The sequence below is a fragment of the Saimiri boliviensis genome, chromosome 12 (genome assembly GCF_048565385.1).
Source record: "Saimiri boliviensis isolate mSaiBol1 chromosome 12, mSaiBol1.pri, whole genome shotgun sequence".
Taxonomy (NCBI): domain Eukaryota; kingdom Metazoa; phylum Chordata; class Mammalia; order Primates; family Cebidae; genus Saimiri; species Saimiri boliviensis.
The window spans coordinates 6,763,046-6,785,699 of record NC_133460.1 but is presented as its reverse complement, the minus strand read 5'-3'; the positions used below and the strand labels follow the sequence as shown (position 1 = coordinate 6,785,699).

At 50.4% G+C, this 22,654-nt stretch overlaps 1 protein-coding gene across 2 annotated transcripts in view; it reads left to right on the top strand.

Annotated features, from left to right (window-relative positions):
- SEC14L5 (SEC14 like lipid binding 5) overlaps positions 1–22,654 on the top strand; it is a 51,261-nt gene that overhangs the window by 14,150 nt on the left and 14,457 nt on the right. For both annotated transcript variants that reach the window (XM_010339166.3, XM_010339165.3), the window contains exons 3-10: positions 7,127–7,276; positions 7,718–7,849; positions 9,703–9,831; positions 11,109–11,301; positions 16,385–16,497; positions 18,650–18,839; positions 21,210–21,298; positions 21,409–21,479. In XM_010339166.3, coding sequence (XP_010337468.1) covers positions 7,127–7,276; positions 7,718–7,849; positions 9,703–9,831; positions 11,109–11,301; positions 16,385–16,497; positions 18,650–18,839; positions 21,210–21,298; positions 21,409–21,479 — 1,067 coding nt within the window. The remainder of the gene's footprint in view (positions 1–7,126; positions 7,277–7,717; positions 7,850–9,702; positions 9,832–11,108; positions 11,302–16,384; positions 16,498–18,649; positions 18,840–21,209; positions 21,299–21,408; positions 21,480–22,654) is intronic.

Below are 22,654 nucleotides of genomic sequence, written 5' to 3'. Positions count from 1 at the left end.
AGCTTTTCTGTACTTTATCAAATCTCACTCATTTTTAAAATTAAAATTTATTTAACAAATGGTGATGTAGAATGAAGCATGTGCCAGGCACTGTTCTGAGCACATTACACGAGCTAAGCCCTTTGTTCCTCTGATGAGTAGTAAGGTAGCTGCTTTTCTTACTCCCCCTTTTACACACAAGCAAATTAAGGAACTGAGAGCTTGACGTCTTGTTCACACTACTGGTGAGAGACAGAGCAGAGATCCCAATCCAGGCCCCATAGCCCACTCTCTTAACAACGGTGCTATGCTGTGGTTCATTCATTCATCCTATAAATGTCCATTGAGTGTCGATGATGTGCTAGGCATTTTGCAAAGCACTGCAAATTCAGGGATGTCAGGGGCTGACGACCCTACGTCAGCAGTTGTGATACGTGAAGGAATGAAACAGGCCCAATGGAGTGCTAGTTGGGAGATTCTATGATTATTTCACTTTACAGATGCAAGAGGGGGTTACCCAGCCTGGAATTGGGCAAGTCTGGGTGGGAATTCAGGGCTACCCAGCTCCAGCCTCTCATCTCAACACAGTAATTGTGTCCATATCGATTCTGCAGGATGGGGGCCCTATGGGAGACAGCCCTGCCTGGTCCCTGCCCACCCCACTGTGGCCTTGCAGCTGTGGGCTCTGGGCTTTGGACCATCGCCTTTTCTGAGCGGTCAGCCTTGGATGTCCTCTCCAGCCACCTGGCAGAAGGGCTGTAACCGAATCCTTCTGTGGCCTTGTGTCCCTGACAGTGCCAGACCATGTGTTTGTTTAGCAGGGAGAGGCTCTGGTCTCATTCGTGGGTGGCTAGGCCAATTGTGGGGACAGGAGCTGGCAGCTGAGGCTCTTAGGCAGGGACAAAGCTGGTGCATGAGCAGGTTTCCAGCACAGAAAGATTCTGTGAGCTGTTTGATCCTGTAGGGCCCTGGGAGGTACCACAGGCATGGGCTGGGGCCTGTTTGGTCTCCACCAGGGCCTCTCCAGGGCAGGGTGCCCGGGGCCCACAGTTTCTCAAGGGTCACAGCAATGTCTAGAAAGGAAGAAAAATAAATACAAATACATGTAATAATTCCAGAATACAAAAAGAAACCTGCAGGCCCAGGCGTGATGGCTAGCACTGTGGACTGGTGAGGTAGGCAGGTCAGTTGAGGTCAAGAGTTTGAGACCAGCCTGGCCAACATGGTGAAAACCTGTTTCCACTCAAAACACATGAATTAGCTAGGCACGGTGGTGGATGCCTGTAATCCCACTTACTCAGGAGGCTGAGGCAGGATAATCACTTGAACCTGAGAGGTGGAGTTTGCATTGAGCTGAGATGGTGCTTTTGTGCTCCAGGCTAGGCAAAAGAGTGAGACTCCATCTCAAGAAAAAAACAAAAAACAAAAAAAAACAAAAAAAAAAACCTTGCTGAGTTAAAATGAACAAATATTGAATTAAATGCCTACAAAAGCCATTTCATGCCAGGCTGTCATCTGGACGTCAGCTGTGGTAAGGTCATGTATATGTAAGCCACGGAAAGTAGATGCAACCTTCCTGCAAGGAGAGGTGCTCTATGATCTTCTGGGGCTCCCTGGTCCCTTCTAGGTAAGGTCCCTATCCACTTGGCAGGCATTTGATTTTTATTCAGTGTTTTATTTAGTTTAATTTAATTTATTATTATTATTATTTTTGAGATGAAGTCTCACTCTGTTGCCAGGCTGGAGTGCAGTGGCTCAATTTTGGCTCACTGCAACCTTCACCTCCCAGGTTCAAGTGATTCTCCTGCCTCAGCCTCCTGAATAGCTGGGACTATAGGCACATGTCACCACTCCTGGCTAATTTTTTATATTTTTAGTAGAGACGGGGTTTCACCACATTGTCCAGGATGGTCTCTCCTGACCTCATGATCCGCCTGCCTCAGCCTCCCAAAGTGCTGGGATTACAGGCGTGAGACATCATGCCCAGCTCTATTATTACTGTTATTTTTGGAATGGAGTTTCTGTTGCTCAGGCTGCAGTGCAGTGGCATGATCTTGGCTCACTGCAACCTCCTCCTCCCAGGTTCAAGCAATTCTCATGCCTTAGCCTCCTGAGTAGCTGGCATTACAGGTGTGTACCACCATGCCTGCCTAATTTTTTTGTATTTTTAGCAGAGATGGGGTTTCATCATGTTGGCCAGGCTGATCTTGAACTCCTGACCTCAAGTGATGTGCCTGCCTCAGCCTCCCAAAATGCTGGGATTATAGGTGTGAGCCACCGTGCATGGCCTTTATTTTATTTCTTAAAGAAACAAGTTCTTGCTCTGTTACCCAGGCTGGGGTGCGGTGGCATAATCATAGCTCACTGAAGCCTTGACCTCCTGGGCTCAAGCAATTCTCCTGCCTCAGCCACCCGAGTAGCTGGGACTACAGGTGTGTACCACCACATTTGGGTAATTTTCTTATTTTATGTAGAGATGAGGTCTCATTATTTTGCCCAGGCTGGTTTCGAACTCCAGGGCTCAAACAGTCCTCCCGCTTTGGCATACCAAAATGCTGGGATTACAGGTGTGAGCCACTGCACCCGGCCTCAGCCAGTGTATATTCAATATCTTCTCCAAGTCAGAAGCAGGTAGGCGATGTCCTGGCAAAGAGGCTAGACCCTCAGAGGTGCCTTTGGTCAAGCTGGGGAGAGAGACACATTTTCAAACACAATGGGACTGTCCCAGGAACAGGGGCAGAGGAGGGTCAGAACTGGGTTGAACATGAACTGAGAGGATGAACCAGGCTTCCCTCCTGTGTGGGAGTGACTCTGAAGCAGGACAAGGGGTTCAGGACTGGCGTTGGGGGCAGACAGGCTCACGCACCAATCCCACCACCCCCTAGCCATGTGCTGCTGGGTGAGTCATTCTGTCTTCCTAAGCTTCAACTTGCTCATCTGTAAAAAGGGCAAATACTAGTTCCCATCTCACCAGGGCCTTGTGAGGATGAAGTGAGGCAGTTAACACTTTAGAAAGTTCTTAATGGCCAGGCGCAGTGATTCACTCCTGTAATCCCAGCACTGTGGGAGGCCGAGGCGGGCGGATCACCTGAGATCGGGAGTTCAAGACCAGCCTGACCAACATGGAGAAACCCCCGTCTCTTCTAAAAACACGAAATTAGCCAGGCATGGTGGCACATGCCTGTAGTCCCAGTTACTTGGGAGGCTGAGGCAGGGTAATTGCTTGAACCCGGGAGGCGGAGGTTGAGGTGAGCTGAGATCGCACCATTGCATGGCAGCCTGGGCAATAAGAGCAAAACTCCATTTCCAAAAAACAAAACAAAACAAAACAAAACAACAACAACAAAAATAGAAAGTCCTTAACAACAGTGTCCAACTATCATGGAAGTCCTCTGATGTTGAATAACTGGCTATGGATGCCTTCCAGAGGGAGCTCAGCTCGAGGGTCCTCCCAAAACATATAGCTCTCTCACTGGAGCAGCCACTGCCTACTGGGAGTAGCACCTTCCTTTCCTTTAGAAGTCAGAGAAAGTCGTGGCCAAGCCAACCAGCCCCCCTCCCCTGCGCCTGTTATCTGGGGGCTCCAGACCGGGCCTTTGGAGCAAGAAGTTTGTTAGGATGGGAAGTGAGTCAGGAACGCTGGCTCTTGACTGGCTGCGTGTGCTGAGTCTGCGGCTTGATCCCCTCCCTGATCCCCTCCTTGGGGCTGTTTGGGCCATGGGCAAATTCGTGTTATTTTCTTCTTTGCCAGTTAGCATTGTTACCCCGAGGGTGTGCCGAGGACCAAGCCGGTCACATGTGTGAGGTTGTGCTTTGGAAAAGCAGGTGATCCTCCTTCTCAAGTCTCTTGTTACAAGGCCCGGTAAACGCTGTCAAAGAAATGAAAGGGTAAAAGGATGGAGAGCTGAGGAAGAGGCAGTCACGCATAGGAGGGGCAGGGAGCGTGTCCCAGGAAGACGAAGGACTAGCATGGATGAGGCCCTGAAGCCTGAGCATCTCCTTGGCCCCAGTCCAGGCCTCCTACCCCTCCGAAAAGCTCCGTGACTCATGGGACCCATCCCCTTCACTGTCAAGGAAACTGATCAGTGTTCTAAGCATCCGGAACAGCAAGTGTGCAAAGGCCCCATGTCCGGGACACGCTTGACGTATCATTCTAAACGCATAAGGCCGGTGTGGCTGGAGCCTGGTGAGGGGGCTGGGGTGGGAGGTAGGTGGGTGGAGCAGATCACACAGAGCCTGGGGACCACTATAAAAATTGCAGGATATACTCTCAGCATTAAGGCCTTTTTTTTTTTTGAGGTGAAGTCTTGCTCTGTCACCCAGGCTGGAGTGCAGGGGCGTGTTCTCTGCTTACTGCAACCTCTGTCTCCTGGGTTCAAGCAATCCTCCCACCTCAGCCTCCTGAGTAGCTGGGATTAAAGGCATGCACCACCATGCCTGGCTAATTTTTTTGTATTTTTAGTAGACATGGGGTTTCACCATCTTGGTCAGGCTGGTCTCGAACTCCTGACCTCAAGTGATCTACCCACTTTGGCCTCCCACAGTGCTGGGATTACAGGCGTGAGCCACTGCGCCCGGCCTCCTCAAGGCCTGTTCTGAGTATATCGTCCCGGAAACCATTTTGTCCAAGGAACAGGAGGGAGACTGAACAGTAGAAGGAAGGGGAGAAGCTCAGGGGCGGTGTGACCGCTGCCTGGCAGGAGCTGAAGGACAGAGGGTGGAAAAGGAAGGAGAAGATGTGACCGCAAGGCCTGGGAAAACAATGCCTGGCTCTGTTTCTGAGCTGCCCACGAGAACAAGCCCAGCTTCTGAGCAAGCGGTTCCTGGAGGGAGTGGGGGCTGGGCTCCACTGGGATTCAAATCCGGGTTCACCATCCCATGCTGTGTGGCTTTGGGTAAATTAGTGAGCCTCTCTGGGCAAGTACGTGAGACATATACGATTTTTCCAAATGATGAAACAGCGATGCCTCACTGGAAGGAGGTGGAGCTGGGCTTCCAACCAGGTGGCCGAAACCCCTCCACGCCTCCACTGGCTTTGCTCTGCGCCCTGTCCTCTGTTGGGAGATGATTTCCTTTGAAAGTGAGTACAGTGTGGCTGAGATCTATGGTGCAGACACAGTTCTTGGGGGGTCTCCCTTGCCAGCCCACTGAGTCCAGACCCCAGGAGCCCCATGCTGCATTCTCTGGGGGAATGAGGCCTCCCTATTCCAAAGCTGATGTGTTTGTCCCAGCAACGAACTTGGAGATAAGTCGGGAGGCAGCTCCGTCCTCCGGGCCCGGGTGGAGGACAGGCTGGCCGGCCTTGCCCGATCTGGGGTGACACCGAGGGCTCCTGGGCATGTATCCATTTCTTCCTCGGCCCCCCTCCCCCTGCCTCTCTTCTTGGGAGCCAGGAGGGAAGGTGGAGGAGGTGCCAGTCCTCAGACACCGGCACTATTTTTGGAGCGTGTGTCGATCCCAATTCCGGGGCACGTGGGCTGTGATAGGCGCTAGCAGCAGACCCCGCTGGAATAAGGAATAAGGTCAGCCACAGGTGCCGGGGTGCGCCCCCACCGCCTTGACCCTGGCCCTTCTAGAACGGACTCGGACTCTTGCCCTCCCTAAGCTCACGTTCATGGGCTTCCAGCCCCTCCAGCCCCTCCAGCCCCCCTCACCCAGCTCTGCACCCCCGCCTGGGAGGAACTCCGCCCTCACAGAAGCAAGCAGCCCCAGCACAGAGCCTGGGGCTGACCTGAAGTGGCCCTGAGGACAGTGAGGGCCCCTTCCCTTTGAAGGGCACAGCGGCATGGAATCCAGCTTAACCTCCTGTGCTCGTGGCCAAATCCTGTTTGAGACACAAGGAGAGGCCGTTGGAGGAAATAATCCCAGCCAGCACTTTTCCAGCACCCACAGGAATTTGCTCAGTTCTCAGGACGACTCCGTGCAACAGAGCACTGACAGGTTAAGTAACCCATCCAAGGTCACACAGCTTATAATTGGTAGGGCTGGGATTTGCACCCAGGCAGGGCTACCCTCTAATGGCTCATAGGAAGCACATTGCTGAATATTTATATGAACACATACATCAAAAATATTAAATAATACCTATATTCATATGTAAAATAAGCTCCTTAAACTACATATATATATATATATATATATATATATATATATATATATTATTTATTTATTATTTTTTTAAGTTGGAGTCTGGCTCTGTCACTCAGGCTGGAGTGCGGTGGCATGATCTCGGCTTACTGCAACTTCTGCATCTTGGGTTCAAGCTATTCTCCTGCCTCAGCCTCCTGAATACCTGCGATTACAACCATGTGACACCATGTCCAGCTAATTTTTTATGGTATTTTTTAGTAGAGACTGGGTTTCACCATGTTGGCCAGGCTGGTCTCAAGTTTCTGACCTCAAATGATCTGCCTGCTTTGGCCTCCCAAAGTGTTGGGATTACAGGCGTGAGCCACCGTGCCTGGCCTACCTATATATTTATATATGGAATATATTATGCATCCATCTAAAAATAATATATTTACATGTGTACATTTATATAACATTACATATTTATATATATATATGTATTTACATATTATCTATATTTATAAAATTATCATATATTATATAGAACCCTATTTTTACATTGTGTATAGAAAGATATATCCACACTATAAATTGTATATATTTATATTCACATATATTTATAAATACATTTAAACAACATATATATACATGTGGCCAGGTGCGGTGCCTCTTGCCTATAATCCCAGCACTTCGGGAGGCTGAGGCAGGTGGATCACCTGAGGTCAGGAGTTTGAGACCAGCCTGGCCAACATGGTGAAACACTGTGTCTAGTAAAAATACAAAAATTAGCTGAGTGTGGTGACACATGCTGGTAATCCCGGCTACATGGGAGGCTGACGTAGGAGAATCGCTTGAACCTGGGAGGCAGAGGTTGCAGTGAGCTGAGATTGTGCCATTGCACTCCAGCCTGGGTCACAAGAGGTGGAAGGATTGTTGGTAAGGACTGCAAAATCCCTGCCCCTTCCAGCGTCCGGGGCTGCCTTTCCCGTCTAAGTGACACAGCAGATAAGGAGGTCGCGCTGGGCAGGTGAGTCCCTCTACCCCCCACCGCGGGCACTGACTGCCTCTCTGCCCCTAGGCTTACGAGAAGCGCTTCCCCACCTGCCCCCAGATCCCTGTCTTCCTGGGCAGTGAGGTCTTGCGCGAGTCTCGCAGCCCCGACGGGGCAGTGCACGTGGTGGAACGGAGCTGCCGGCTGCGCGTGGACGCCCCGCGGCTGCTGCGGAAGGTGGGCGGCCCTGGGGGGACCTGTTGCGGGGGTGCGGGAGGGCTGGGAGCGGAAGCTGGGGACCAGGCGGTGGGGGGGTCGGGGCGGTTTCAGGAGGTGGAGCGGGGTGGGGGTGAGTGGGTGTGTGACTTAATGTCCAGATGTGGGTTCCAGGGTGTGGGTGGCAGAACCCTGGTCGGGGACCCCGGGCCCAGGAGGGGCGAGGGCTGGGAGGCTCGGCTGGGGAGTAGAGGTGGGGGTCAGGGGTCCAGGCGGGAGGTGGGTGGGCGGCAGGGCGGGAGTCTGTGGTCGGGGTCCTGGGTCCGGGCTGGCTGGGAGGTGGCGTTAGGGACTTGGGGATCAGGGCAGGGGATGACTGAGGCAGGCCCGCTGGACTTGCTCTCCATTCCTGTGTGCTCCACCCCCCGCATCCACCTCCGCCTCCCCCTACTTCCCTTGCAGATCGCAGGTGTCGAGCACGTGGTCTTCGTGCAGACAAACATCTTGAACTGGAAGGAGAGGACACTTCTCATCGAAGCGCACAACGAGACCTTCGCCAACCGCGTGCTGGTGAACGAGCACTGCAGCTACACGGTGAGCCCAGGACACCCTCAGCGCCCACTCCAGCCACCCACCTGTGCCTGGTGCCCACCTGCGCCCAGGACACCCTCAGCGCCCACTCCCACCACCCACCTGTGCCTGGTGCCCACCTGAGCCCCACACGCACCTGTGCCTGGCACCCAACTGCGCCCTGGCACCCACCTGCGCTCGGTGCCCACCTGCACCCTGCAACCACCTGCACCTGGCACCCAACTGCCCCTGGCACCCACCTGCCCCTGCACCCACTTGGCCCTGGGACCCACCTGTGCCCAGAGCTGTGTCCCTACATTCCTTGAGCCTCTCCCCAGCCCTCTCTTCCTGGGGCATTGTCAGGTAAGATGCAAAATGCTTGGTTGCCTTTGCAGTTCAGATGAACAACCCATCATTTTTTTTTAGTGTGTCTCAAATATCGCTTGGGATATACTTATACGCAAAGGTTATTTGTTGTTTATGTGCAATTGAAATGTGACTGGACATCCTGTGTTTTATTGGCTAAATCTGGCAACCCTATCCCTTCCCTCCTCTTTCCCCTCCCTCTTTTTCTTCCTTCTTTCATGAAATTATGCCTCAGTTTCCTCATCTGTGAAATGGGCATAATAATCACACCTACCACATAGGTCGTGATGAGGATTAAATGAAGCTAAATACACAAACCACTTAGACCAGTGCCTGGCACATATTAAGTTCTATGTAAATGTTACCTTTGAATATAATGAATAATAATAATTCTGTAGCACATACTAATTGAGTACCTACTATGTGCCAGGCATCCTGCCAAGTGCTAAGCACCCAGCAGTGGACCAGACTGCCTGACCGCTGCCCTTACGAAAGGTCCATTCCAGTGGAACAAAACCAAATAAGTGTGTATGCGTTTGCCATGGTGCTAAGGCTGGATCCAGCAGGGAGATTTGTGGGAGTCAGAGGAGGTGGGAGGGCGCTGAAGCTGAGCACTGAAGAACGAGAGGAGCTGCCCATGAAGGGCTGGGAACAGCGTTCTGGGGGTGGGAACTGCATGAGTGAGGTCTGACAAGGTGAGGCCACAGGGGTTAGGTCTTGATCAGAGGCTGGAATGAGGCGCCCACAGGCATTCACTGATGGGACCCAGCTCTGCCACTTTCTTGCTGAGTGAGTGACAATGGGCCACACTGTGCGTATCTGTAAACTGGGTACATTGGCAGATCCTGCCTTGTTGGGTCGTTTTCACATTTATGATGATAACCCCAGGATAGCAATGATAGACCATTGTACATGCTTTTTTTTTTTTTTTTTTTTTTGAGACGCTCTGTGGCCTAGGCTGGAGTGCAGTGGTTCAATCTCAGCTCACTGCAACCTCTGCCTTCCAGGTTCAAGCGATTCTCCTGCCTCAGCCTCCAAGTAGCAGGGATTCCAGGTGCCCACCACCATGCCTGGATAAGTTTTGGTTTTTTAGTAGAGACAGGGGTTTTACCATGTTGGCCAGGTGGTCTCCAACTCTTGACCTCAGCTGATTCAACCACCTTGGCAGGGATTAATCCTTTGCTGGGATTACAGGCGTGAGCCGCCATGCCCAGCCTAAACACATGTATTTCTATCTAATTTTCTGTGTATGCATTTAATATTTAAAGGGCAGGGCTGCAGATTTGAGATCCACATTCTCCCGGCTTCTCATGAGAAGGCTCTTTGCTCCCTGACAGTTTGAACTTTGCGTTGTTCTATGGGTGGGGACCCCTTGGTCCTGCCACCCTCTCCAGGCTTGATCTGGTGTCCATCGCAGGATCTGCCTGGGCCCAGGTCGGTGGGAGAGACCCAGGGGAGGACAGGGTGCCCCCAACACTGAGTCCCCGGCTTGGCCCCTGCCTGACTTTCAGGTTCACCCTGAGAACGAAGATTGGACTTGCTTTGAGCAGTCTGCCTCACTGGACATCCGGTCCTTCTTTGGCTTTGAAAATGCCTTGGAGAAGATTGCCATGAAGCAGTACACTGCCAACGTCAAGAGGGTAAGGGGTGGGTTGTGTTAGTCACTGGAGGTAACTAACACAGACTCATTCCGCTACTGGCAGCCGCATGACATCCAGCAAGACTCTTACCCTCCCTGGACCTCAGTCTTCTTATCTGTTAAGTGGGTACTCTAGTAATGACCAAATCACCATGAGATAATGGATGGAAAGTCACTGGTTTGTAAAGGGGGCACCTTAATCCTAGCTCTGGCACTGCAAGATGTCCAGGCTTATGTGGTGAATTATCTGGACACCAGATAATTCTGTGGTGTTTTAAATTAAATTAAATTTAATTTAATGTTATTTTATTTTAATTTTTTTTTTTTTTGAGATGGAGTCTTGCTTTGTTGCCCAGGCTAGAGTGCAGTGGCATGATCTCGGCTTCCTGCAACCTCCGCCTCCTAGGTTCGAGTGATTTTCCTGCCTCAGCCTCCTGAGTAGCTGGGATTACAGGAGCACACCACCATGCTGGGCTAATTTTTGTATTTTTAGTAGAGAAGGGGTTTTGCCATGTTGGCCAGGCTGGTCTTGAACTCCTCATCTCATGATCTGCTCTCCTCGGCCTCCCAAAGTGCTGAGATTACAGGTGTGAGCCACCATGCCCAATCTTTTATTTTATTTTATTTATTTTAGATTAAATGATCATTGCTTGCTGTAAAGACCTCAGATTTATCCCTGAGTAAAGACCTGTTCTTGTGATGAAACAGATGAAATTAACTTTAATAACATTTTTGTCAAATGTGTTATCAATATAAAACTTATTATTCTGAGGTGGGAGGATCACCTGAGCCCAGGAGTTTCAGAGAAGTCTAGGCGACATAGTGGACCCTATCTCTAAAAAAAAAAAATAAATTAATTAGCTGGGAGTGGTGGTGGGTGTCTATAGTCCCAGCGGCTCAGGAGGCTGAGGCAGGAGGATCTCATGATCTTGGGAGGTTGAGGCTACAGTAAGCTGAGATGGCGCCACTGCACCCCAGCCTTGGCAACACAGCAAGACACTGTCTCAAAAAAAATTAACAAAAACAAAAACAACTCCCAAACTGAAAAACTTATTACCGAGCTATTTTGCATTCTTTGTTTCGAACCAAGCCTTGGAAATCGGGCGGGTGTTTGACACCTACAGCCTCTCTCCCTCCCTCCCGGCCACATTCAAGCACTCAGTAGCCTTGTGTCGAGGCTGGGACCTGAGCCGGCTGGGGGTGACTCCTTGTGGGGACCCAGTGACCTCCCTCCATCCTGCCCCATGCTCATGTGTCTTGGATCTCTCTGGTTTCCAGGGGAAGGAGGTGATTGAGCATTACCTGAATGAGCTCATCTCCCAGGGCACCTCGCACATTCCCCGCTGGACGCCTGCCCCGGTCCGTGAGGAGGATGCCCGCAACCAGGCTGGACCAAGGAACCCCGGCTCCCTGGAGGCCCAGGGGCCCAGTAGTGCTCTGGGCCCCGCTCTGGAGGCGGTCGGTATGGATGGTAGGTCATGCAGCGAAGGCCAGTTCAGCCCAAGGAGGCTGCTGCAGGCCCTCTCGCTCCATGGGGGGCCCTGGGGCGGGTGGGGGAGAATTGCCTCAGGTCCTCCTGAAAACGGGTCTGGGTCTTGGACAGATACAGCCTCCTCTCTCCAATGACTGCGTTTCCCTCTCTCCATACTGGTCCAAGAGTAGAACCCATTTCTTTTTTCTTTCTTTTTTTTAAAATTTTTATTTAGACGGAGTCTCACTCTGTTGCACAGGCTGGAGGGCAGTGGCACAACCTCAGCTCACTGCAACCTCCGCCTCCTGGATTCAAACGATTCTTCCACCTCAGCCTTCCGAGTAGCTGGGGCCACAGGCCTGTGCCACCATGCCCAGCTAATTTTTTTTTTTTTTTTTTTTGTATTTTTAGTAGAGACAAGGTTTCACCATGTTGGCCAGGATGGTCTCGATCTCTTGACCTCGTGATTCTCCCGCCTCGGCCTCCCAAAGTGCTGGGATTATAGGTGTGAGCCACCGTGCCCAGCCGAACCCATTTATTTCTTTTCTTTTCCTTCTTTCTTTCTTTTTTTTTTTTTTTGAGATGGAGTCCCGCTCTGTCACCCAGGCTGGAGTGCGGTGGCATGATCTCGGCTCACTGCAACCTCCACCTTCCAGGTTCAAGCAATTCTTCTGTCTCAGCCTTCTGAATAGGTGGGACTACAGGCATCTGCCACCACGCCTGGCTAATTGTTTGTATTTTTGGTAGAGATGGGGTTTTACCAAATTGGCCAGGCTGGTCTTGAACCCCCAAGTTCAAGTGATCCACCTGCCTCAGCCTCTCAAACTGCTGGGATTACAGGCATAAGCCATTGCGCCTGGAAAACTCATTTATTTTTAGATCAGAAATTCACCTCTGGTGCCTTGACATTGCCTCTCCCTGTTTTCACTATTTACAAACGTACCAATTATTATTAATTTACTAATTATTACATTTGCTATTGCTACTTCAAATTATATGAGTAATGCATGATCATAGTAGAAAAAAATTCCAACTGCTTGGAAGATATAAGAAGCGAGGCCGGGCGCGGTGGCTCAAGCCTGTAATCCCAGCACTTTGGGAGGCCGAGGCGGGTGGATCACGAGGTCAAGAGATCGAGACCTTCCTGGTCAACATGGTGAAACCCCGTCTCTACTAAAAATACTAAAAATTAGCTGGGCATGGTGGCGTGTGCCTGTAATCCCAGCTACTCAGGAGACTGAGGCAGGAGAATTGCCTGAACCCAGGAGGTGGAGGTTGCGGTGAGCTGAGATCGCGCCATTGCGCTCCAGCCTGGGTAACAAGAGCAAAACTCTGTCTCAAAAAAAAAAAAAAAAAAAAGAAAAGAAGCGAGATTCTTTTTTTCTCCCTAGAGGCTAACAATAGTTTTGTGTTTCTGTGTCCTGAAGCTGTTGAGGCATATATATGCACATAATATGTATGTATATCCACAAACGTATGTGTGTACATGCATACATATATGTATGTCTTATGTTGAATACATGAGAACACATACATTCCATTTGATATTTTGCTTTTTTTCCACTTTCAAATGTTGCCTGACAAACTTCCTGAATCAGTGGCTATGTCTTCTTTTCATACTTCATAGTATGGTGTGGTTGCACCATAGCTTACTTATTAATAATTATTTTTTATTTATTTAGAGACAGGGTCTTGCTTTGTTGCCCAGGCTGGAGTGCAGTGGTGCAATTGTGTTTCAGCAAAACCTTGAACTCCTGGGCTCAAATGATCCTTCTGCCCCAGCTTCCTGGGTAGCTGGGACTGCAATGTCTAGATAATTAATTTTAATTTTAATTTTTATTTAATTATTAATTTTTTTTTTGAGACAGAGTCTCACTCTGTTACCCAGGCTGGAGTACAGTGGCACAATCTCAGCTCACTGCAACCTCTGCTTCCCGGGTTCAAGTGATTCTTCTGTCTCAGCCTCCCAAGTAGCTGGGATTACAGGCATGTGCCACCATCTCCAGCTAATTTTTGTATCAGTAGTAGGGACAGGGTTTCACCATGTTGACCAGGCACCTAGTCTCAAACTCCTGACCTCAGGTAATCCACCTGCCTTGGCCTCTCACAATGCTGGGAGTACAAGTGTGAGCTACTGTGCCTGGCCTATTTTTATTTTTTGTAGAAATGACGTTTTGCTATGTTGCCCAGGCTGGTCTTGAACTCCTTGCTTCAAATGATCCTTTTGCCTTGGCCTCCCGAGATCCTGGGATTGCAGGTGTGAGCCACTGCGCCTGGCCTTAATTATTCTGAATTAGTCTATTTCACTAGTTTGTTATTGAAGGAAACAACCCTATTTAGGTTGTTTCAGTTGTTTAAAATACAAATAATATGGTACATGTGGGTACTTAAGAATTTTAAAAAAATGTATGTGAGTATATACAAAGCATAACATTTTAAGAGTGGAATTGCTGGTTCAAAGTTTATGTGCAAGTAAAATTGGGGTAGATTTATCCATTAGACTTCCAAAGAGGTTGTACTAATCACTGTTCCCACTGAAAGTGTCTAACTGCATCTATTCCTGACTTCACCCCAGCTCCCCACAAAACTCTTAGTAAACATTTCAGACTTCTGAAAGGCAACAAAAGTGATTGCTGGTCAATTGGTGACCATTTCTTTCATTATGAGTGAGATCATGCACTGATTTTGCATGTTTAGGGATCCTTTTCCTTTTTTTTTTTTTTTTTTTTTTTTAGTAGCGAATACTTGTTCTTGTCCTTTGTCCATTTTTTATTTGCCTATTGCTTTCTTGTTGGTTTGTAAGAGCTCATTGTATATTAAGGCAACCTGCCCTTTGTCACCATTCAGGCTTTTACAGACATGGAAAAAGTTCACAATGTAATGTTAAAAGGAAAAATCCTAGGAAACAAACTGTGTGTACACCACAAATCCAGTTCTAGGCATGCATAAGACGTGCGCTCATGTTGATAAGGTTTTTCCTTTAAGAAAAACATTTAGGAATGTTTTTAGGGCCATTGCCGTGTGGGGACATCTCTGACTCTCACAGACTTGGATGGCAGTGCCATGTAACTAATAATATATCTGGGGCTCTGTTTAGGAAGAATGAGGTTTGTTCATGCAACACGTATTTATTCTTTTTTTTTGCTGTCACTGAGGCTGGAGTGCAGTGGCACCATCTCAGCTCACTGCAACTTCCGCCTCCTGAGTTCAAACGATTCTCCTGCCTCAGACTCCTGAGGAGCTGAGACTACAGGCGTGCACCATCATGCCTGGCTAATTTTTGTATTTTTAGTAGAGACGAGGTTTCACCATGTTAACCAGGCTGGTCTTGAACTTCTGACCTCAAGCGATCCTCCTGCCTTGGCCTCCCAAAGTGCTGGCATTACATGCAACAAGTATTTATTGTGCACCGACTGTGCGTGCTGGCAGGCTGCTGTTGTACTTACACTTTTTTTTTTTTACAACAGTGTCCTCTCCTGCTCCCTCCTGTGCACACTCTCTGTGGCCGCGTCCCCTGTACCTTCCCCATTTTGCACAGGTCCGTCCTTTCTTCTCCATTGTTCTGTCTGCCAGCAGCCCAGGCACTCAGGGTGGCTGGCAGAGGACAACCACATGCCCCTTCTGCCTTCTCCTGAATCACTGAGGCTTTGTGCTCAGACATAGAAAGAGCCTTCATATCTGCCCGGGGCCGGAAGGGCGCTGGGAGCTCCTGTCTCCCTCGTGTTTCCTCCTCATCCCGTCTCCACTCCCTCCCTGGTTCCGGCATCTCTGCCTCTGACCACACGAGGTCTGGACAAGACACCCCTCTGCCAGCATTCTCCCGGCTCTGTTTACCCAGAAGCCTCCTGCCATAGTGGTTGGCGTGACCCCTCACTCTGGGCTTCTCTGTTTCGGGGAATGCTGCTGGCCATGCACTAAGTCTGTTTCCTTATTTCGCCATCTGTCCACAGAGAACTGGCTCTGCCCATGGAGGCTGCTGCTTTGTGTGACATCTGCACCCACTGCCGAGGTGCCAAGAGGCCACTGCTTGCCAGCACCTGCCACCCTAATGGCTAAGAGTTGGGCAACAGGACCCAGGCTTGGGGCCCGGCCTCCGCACACTGGCAACATTCTGACTGCAACCACCCAATTGTGGGGGACGAGGTTGCCCAGTGGGGCATTCCCTGTGCTTCCCAGGCTCCTAAAGAGACACCACGGCTGTGTTGTAAAGTCTAAGCTCTGTCCGTCAAAAGCCTTACACCCCTCAGTGGGGGCCGTGGAGTAGGGACAGTGAAGGGAGCTGGAGTTTGTTGACCACCTCCTTCATGCTGGGTACACGACATGCCTCTACCCAGGCCGGTCACGCCGCCTCGCTAGGCCTCGATTTTGGTCTTCTTTCTCTGTCTTTTTTCTTTTCTTTTTTTTTTCAAGACAGAGTCTCACTCTGCCACCCAGGTTGGAGTGCAGTGATGTGATCTCGGCTCACTGTAATGTCCACCCCCCCGGGTTCAAGCGATTCTCCTGCTTCAGCCTCCCAAATAGCTGGGACTACAGGCGCCTGCCACCAGGCTTGGCTAATTTTTGTACCTCAAGTAGAGACCGGGTTTCATCATGTTGGCCAGGCTGGTTTCAAACTCCTGACCTCAGGTTATCTATCCGCCTTGGCCTCCCAAAGGGCTGGGATTACAGCTGTGAGTCACCACGCCCGTTTCATCTTCTCCAAAGTGGGGATGATAGTGATGCCTGCCTCACTGGGGTGTGGGGAGAGCTCACTGAGACCTGGTGCTTCTGAGCAGGCATTGAGCGTCAGCCCATGCTGTTAAGAATCCTTCGGACATCCCCAGAGGGTGGGAATTATCTTCAATTCCCAGGGTCAAAGAGAAACCCTGTCTCACAGTGAGATCCGGGTTTGCCCCACGACGGGTTGTTGGAGAAATGAATGCATTCAGAGCCCCTGCTGCTGCTCTCTGGGGCAGGGGCCCCGTCTGGCTTGGAACCACGGTTCGGAGTCAGTGAGGCAGCCAGTAAAGAAGGGCAGACAGACCACGTGGTAAAGAGACTCGCCGTCTCCCTGTTGTCCTGAAGCTCCCCCTTCTCCTCCAAGGGGACAAGCTGGACGCGGACTACATTGAGAGGTGCCTGGGCCATCTCACGCCCATGCAGGCGAGCTGCTTGATCCAGCTTCGGCACTGGTTACAGGAGACCCACAAAGGCAAGGTGGGTACAGGGGTGTCCCCTGGAGCAGTGGATGAATGGGCAGTGACTGGTACTCAGCCTCGGTTCGTGGGAAGGAAAGGCGAGATGAGGTGTGATGATAAGGTGAGATGATAATGCTGACACATTATCTCTTGCTTTATTATTAATTAATTAATTATTATTTTTGTGTGAGACACAGTCTCACCCTGTCACCCAGGCTGGGGTGCAGTGGTGCGATCCTCACTGCAATCTCTGCCTTCTGGTTCAAGTGATTCTCCTGTCTCAGTCTCCTGAGCAGCTGGGATTACAGGCATGCACCACCATGCCTGGCGAATTTTTGCATTTTTAGTAGAGAAAGGGTTTTACCATGTTGACTAGGCTGCTCTTGAACTCCTGACCTCAGGTGATCCCTCGCCTTGGCCTCCCAAAGTGCTGGGATTACAGGCGTGAGTCACCACACCTGGCCCTTGCTTTATTTTTACTACATACGGTCTCACGTCTCCAACCTCAGGTGATCCACCCGTGCTGTGCCTATCACAGAGAGCAGAGTGTCTCATCTTTGGCACTTGGACATTTGGAGTTGGATGGTCCTTGATGGTGGGGGCTGCTTTGTGCATGGTGGGATGTTTAATTTCATCCTTGGCCTCCGCCCACCAGATGCCAGTAGCTCCCTGCCCCCATGTAAGATGAGCAAAAATGACTCCTGACATTGCAAAATGTCCCCTGGGGGGCAGAGCCACCCCTGGTGGAGAACTGCTGTTCTATAGTCCCATGTGCATGAAACCATGTACACTTTTCCCCTCCCAGAGACGTAATGCCTTTGTGTGGGCAAGTTTGGATGGCAAACAGATTTTGCCTTTAGGCACCATCTCCCATAACGTGTACATAGACAGTGTATGTAGAGACCAAGCATGGACTTTATGTTCTGCTCTGTTGAATAAGAACTTTCAGGCCGGGCGTGGAAGCTCACGCCTGTAATCCCAGCACTTTGGGAGGCCGAGGCAGGTGGATCACCTGAGGTTGGAAGTTCGAGACCAGACTGATCAACATGGAGAAACCCCGTCTCTACTAAAAATACAAAAATTAGCCGGGCGTGGTGGCATGTGCCTGTAATTCCAGCTACTCAGGAGCCTGAGGCAGGGGAATCGCTTGAACCTGGGAGGCGGAAGTTGCGGTGAGCCGAGATCACACCATTGCATACCAGCCTAGGCAACAGGAGTGAAACTCTATTTCAAAGAAGAAAAAAGAACTTTTTTTTTGAGACGGATTCCCACTCTGCTGCCCAGGCTGGAGTGCAGTGGTGCAATCATAATTTACTGTAGCCTCAACCTCCTGGGCTTAAGTGATCCTCCCACCTCAGCCTCCTGAGTGGCTGGGACTATAGGCATGCACCATCATGCCCAGTTAAATTTTTTTTTTTTTTTTTTTTTTTTTTTTTTTTTTTTTTTAGCAATGGGGTCTTACTATGTTGCCCAGGGTGGTTTTGAACTCCTGAGCTTGAGTGATATTTCTGCCTCAGCATCCCAAAGTGCTGGGATTACAGGGGTGAGAGACTGCACCCAGACAATAACTTTTTTTTTTAATTTTAATTTTAGTTTTTTTGAGATGGAGTTTTGCTCTTGTTGCCCAGGCTAGAGTGCGATGGCACGATCTTGGCTCACTGCAACCTCTGCCTCCTGGGTTCAAGTGATTCTCCTGCCTCAGCCTCCTGAGCAGCTGGGATTACAGGTGTGTGCCACCATGCCCAGCTAATTTTGTATTTTTAGTAGAGATGAAGTTTCTCCATGTTGGTCAGGCTGGTTTCGAACTCCCAACCTCAGGTGATCCACCCGCCTCGACCTCCCAAAGTGTTGGGATTACAGGCGTGAGCCACTGAGTCCGGCCTCATTTTGTGCAATTTTTTTTTTGTGTTTTGAGACAGTGTCTCACTCTGTTGCCCAGGCTGGAGTGAAGTGCTGCGATCTCCACTCACGGCATCGTCCAGCTCCCATTCTCAAGTGTTCCTCCCACCTCAGCCTCCCAATCAGCTCGTACTACAGGGAAGCACCGCCACACCGCGCTAATTTCTGTACTTTTTATAGTGATAGGGTCTCACCATGTTTCTGATTCTGTAATTTTATCTGTCGGGTCAGGGAATACCGTTCTGTGGGCTTTTTACTTCTTTGTCTCTCAGATTCCCAAAGACGAGCACATCCTTCGCTTCCTGCGGGCTCGTGACTTCCACCTGGACAAGGCCCGGGAAATGCTGTGCCAGTCCCTGAGCTGGCGGAAGCAGCACCAGGTGGATCTCCTCCTTCAGACCTGGCAACCCCCCGCCCTGCTGGAGGAGTTCTATGCCGGGGGCTGGCATTACCAGGACATCGGTGTGTGCCTCCACCCACATCATGTGTAGGGCATACTTTGGGCACTGCCAAATGCACTTTATTTATTATTTTGAGAAGGACTCTTACTCTGCTGCCCAGGCCAGAGTGCAGTGGTGCCATCTCAGCTCCCTGCAACCTCCGCTTCCGTGGGTCAAGTGATTCTCCTGCCTCAGCCTCCCCAGTACCTAGTATTACAGGTACCCGCCACCACACCCAGCTAATATTTTTGTATTTTTAGTAGAGACAGGGTTTCATCATATTGGCAAGGCTGGTTCCAGACTCCTGATCTCAAGTGATCTGCCTGCCTCAGCCTCCCAAAGTGTTGGAATTGTAGGGGTGAGCCACCCGCCCAGCCCAAATGCGCTATAAACGGCAGACTTCATGTTAACATCTTATTGTTTTTCCTTTTGCCTTTTCTGAGCATCTAGCAATGCTCTGAAGTGACAGTCTACCTAGGAAGAACCAGAGCTGGAAGGCTCTGGGGCTTGAGGAAGAGACGTTTCTCCACTGGGTTAAGTGAGCCCACCATTACTTGTGATGGGATCATTGTGATTGTCTAGGTAACAGGTGCATACATTTTATATGCATTTCCAAGGGCAGCCGTAGCAAATCACCACAAACTTAATGGTTTAAAACAGTATAAATGTGTTTTCTCACAGTTCTTCAGGCCAGAAGTCTGGAGTGAAGGCATCAGCAGGGCTTGCTCCCTCTGAAAGTTCTAGGGGAGCTGGGCATGGCAGCTCACACCTATAATCCCAGTGCTTTGGGAGGCCGAGGCAGGCAGATCACCTGAGGTGGGGAGTTTGAGACCAGCATGACCAACATGGAGGAACCCCGTGTCTACTAAAAATACAAAATTCGCCAGGCGTGGTGGCACATGCCTGTATTCCCAGCTATTCGGGAGGCTGAGTCAGGAGAATCGCTGGAACCGAGGAAGTGGAGGTTGCAGAGCCAAGATGGTGCTATTACGCTCCAGCCTGAGTGACGAGAATGAGACTCTGTTTCCAAAAAAAAAAAAAAAAAAAAAAAAAAAAGCATTATGACCAGAGACTTCTGGAAACCTAGTCCTGTTATTTTCCTAGAAACAGTGTCTGTAATTCAGTGTTCACTATGGCTTTAGAGAGCATAATTACTATCTTATTATTCTAGTGAATACGAGAATCTGCGGTATTAGTAAATAATTCTTCATGTTTCCTTTTTCCTCCAGATGACAGAAAGCTAAGAGCTAAATTGTGCCCACTCTCTCTGTAGTCCTTCACGACGTGGTTCATATCCTCTGTAAACTTTGTTTTGAATGAACTACTTGTAGAACAGTTTTGGTTGACAGAAAAATTTGCCGACAACGTACTGAGAGTTCCTATATTCCTGCTCCTCGCTGGGTTTCGCCCGTGGTGCACCTCCTTATGCTTATTTATTTATTTATTTATTTAGAGCAGGCGTCCCCAGACTTTTTACACAGGGGGCCAGTTCACTGTCCCTCAGACCGTTGGAGGGCCGCCACATACTGTGCTCCTCTCACTGACCACCAATGAAAGAGGTGCCCCTTCCTGAAGTGCGGCAGGGGGCCGGATAAATGGCCTCAGGGGGCCGCATGCGGCCCGCGGGCCGTATTTTGGGGACGCCTGATTTAGAGATAGAGTCTTGCTCTGTCATCCTGGAGTGACCTTGCTCTGTTACTGCTGGAGTGCAGTGGCGTGATCAAGGCTCACTGCAACCTCCACCTCCTGGGTGCAAGTGATCCTCCCACCTCAGCCTCCCCAAAACGCTGGGATTACAGGTGTGAACCACCATGTCTGAAACTTATCCTTATTTTGACACTTCTGTTTTTCTGCCTTTTATGATCAGTGGTGTTAGCCCCTCCTTTTGTTTGTTTGTTTGTTTTTGTTACTCCGTTGCCAGGCTGGCGTACAGTGGTGCAATCCGAGCTCACTGCAGCCTCAAGCTCCTGGGCTCAAGCAATTCTCCCACATCATCCTCCCGAGTAGCTGGGACTACAGGCGTGCCCCACCACACCCAGCTATTTTTAACAATGTGTTGTAGAGAAGAGTTCTCACTCTCTTGCCCAGGCTGGTCTCAAACGCCTGTGTTCAAGCAGTCCTCTGCCTCAGCCTCCCAAAAAGCTGGGGTTACAGCTGTGAGCCACTGCGCTGGTCCTTATCCTCACTGTAACTCTTCCATTTTCCCATCTTTCAAAATAAGTGGCATCGGCCCCTCTTGGAAGCAGCCAGAGTGTTAGTAAGTGAAGGCTGGATCGGGCCTTGGGGGCTGCAGCCTGAGGAGGTGAGACCCTCACCTGCAGCTGTGACCTGCCCCTTCCTCAGCAGCCCTCGAAATAACGAGCTGTTCTTTTTGCTTCGCCCATCCGCAAAGACGGCCGCCCCCTCTACATCCTCCGCCTGGGCCAGATGGACACCAAGGGCTTGATGAAGGCCGTGGGGGAGGAGGCGCTGCTGCGGCACGTGAGTCGGGGGCCTCGTTCCCGGACTCCGTGGCCGGGCCGGGCCTGGGAAGGGCTGCGTGGGGTGGAGCAGCAAGGTGGACGTTCAGCATCACGGTCTCTCCCTTCCAGGTTCTCTCTGTCAACGAGGAAGGACAGAAGCGGTGTGAGGGGAGCACAAGGCAGCTGGGCCGTCCCATCAGGCAAGCACCCGGGCTGGGCACAGATCCTCCTTAAACAGCAAAGACAGAGGATGGAGGGGGTCCGCTGTGCGTGCGCAGTGCACTGGGCAGCGTGCTAGGGGCTTCATTCTCCCCCAGTTCCCACAGTGGTCTTCTGGGCCTCAAGACAGGGCCCGTAAACACCCCCACTTTTATGCATGAGGAAACTGAGACTCAGGATGGTAATCCCATCGAAGCTTGCGAGCTGCTCACGGCGGAGCTGGAGTTGAACCTCGGGTCCCATCTGGCTTTTGGCTCACAGACTTCACCCTGCCACTCTGCTCAGCAATCTCCTTGACTTTGCTTTTTGACATCAGCTCTCTACCACGTGTTCTGCCTTGGCTCTGTCTCCCAGTACAGGCCAACCTCCTGGGTGCCATGGCACATCCAGGCACCCACTGTCCTCTGCAGGCACCCACTGTCCTCTGACTCCCCCGCACCGCTGTTCCTGAGCTGTTTCCCAGAGCCAGTACTTACGGTGACATCGCCCCCAAAGGCGGCAAACCATTCTAAGCAGCCGCTTCCTCTTCGGCAAAGCAGCTTTTTTTTTTTTTTTTTTTTTTTTTTTTTTTTGAGACAGGCTTTCTGTCACCCAAGCTGGAGCACAGTGGCACAATCACAGCTCACTGCAGCCTTGACCTCCTGAGCTCAAGCCATCCTCCCACCTCAGCCTCCCAAGTAGCTGGGATGACAGGTGTGCCCCACCACGCCCAGCTAATTTTTGTATTTTTACTAGAGACACGGTTTCACCATGTTGGCCAGGCTGGTCTCTGGAGATTTTCTCAGGAGATATATGTTGGAGTGGGAGTGGGAATCAATCAGTTAGTGTCCTGGCTGGGAGCATAATTCACCCCAGATGGCTCAAATGAGGAGGTTTCATGAAGGGATGCTTTGCAGAGGTGTGTGCAGGTTTAAGGAAAAAAATCTGAGAGGGAGAGGCTGCCAGACACCAGCCACTGCAGTCAAACACTTATTTTCCTAATGAATGGCTAGTAATGAAACGGAGGCACGGAGTGGTTAAGGACTTGACCAAGGTCACACAGCAAGTGGCAGAACTGGGATTTGAATCGTGACCATCTGACTGTGGAGCGCATGCTCTTGGCATCTCTGCTCTATTTAGTAGTTAGCGTCTTTTCAACAGTGAACTCACTTATGTC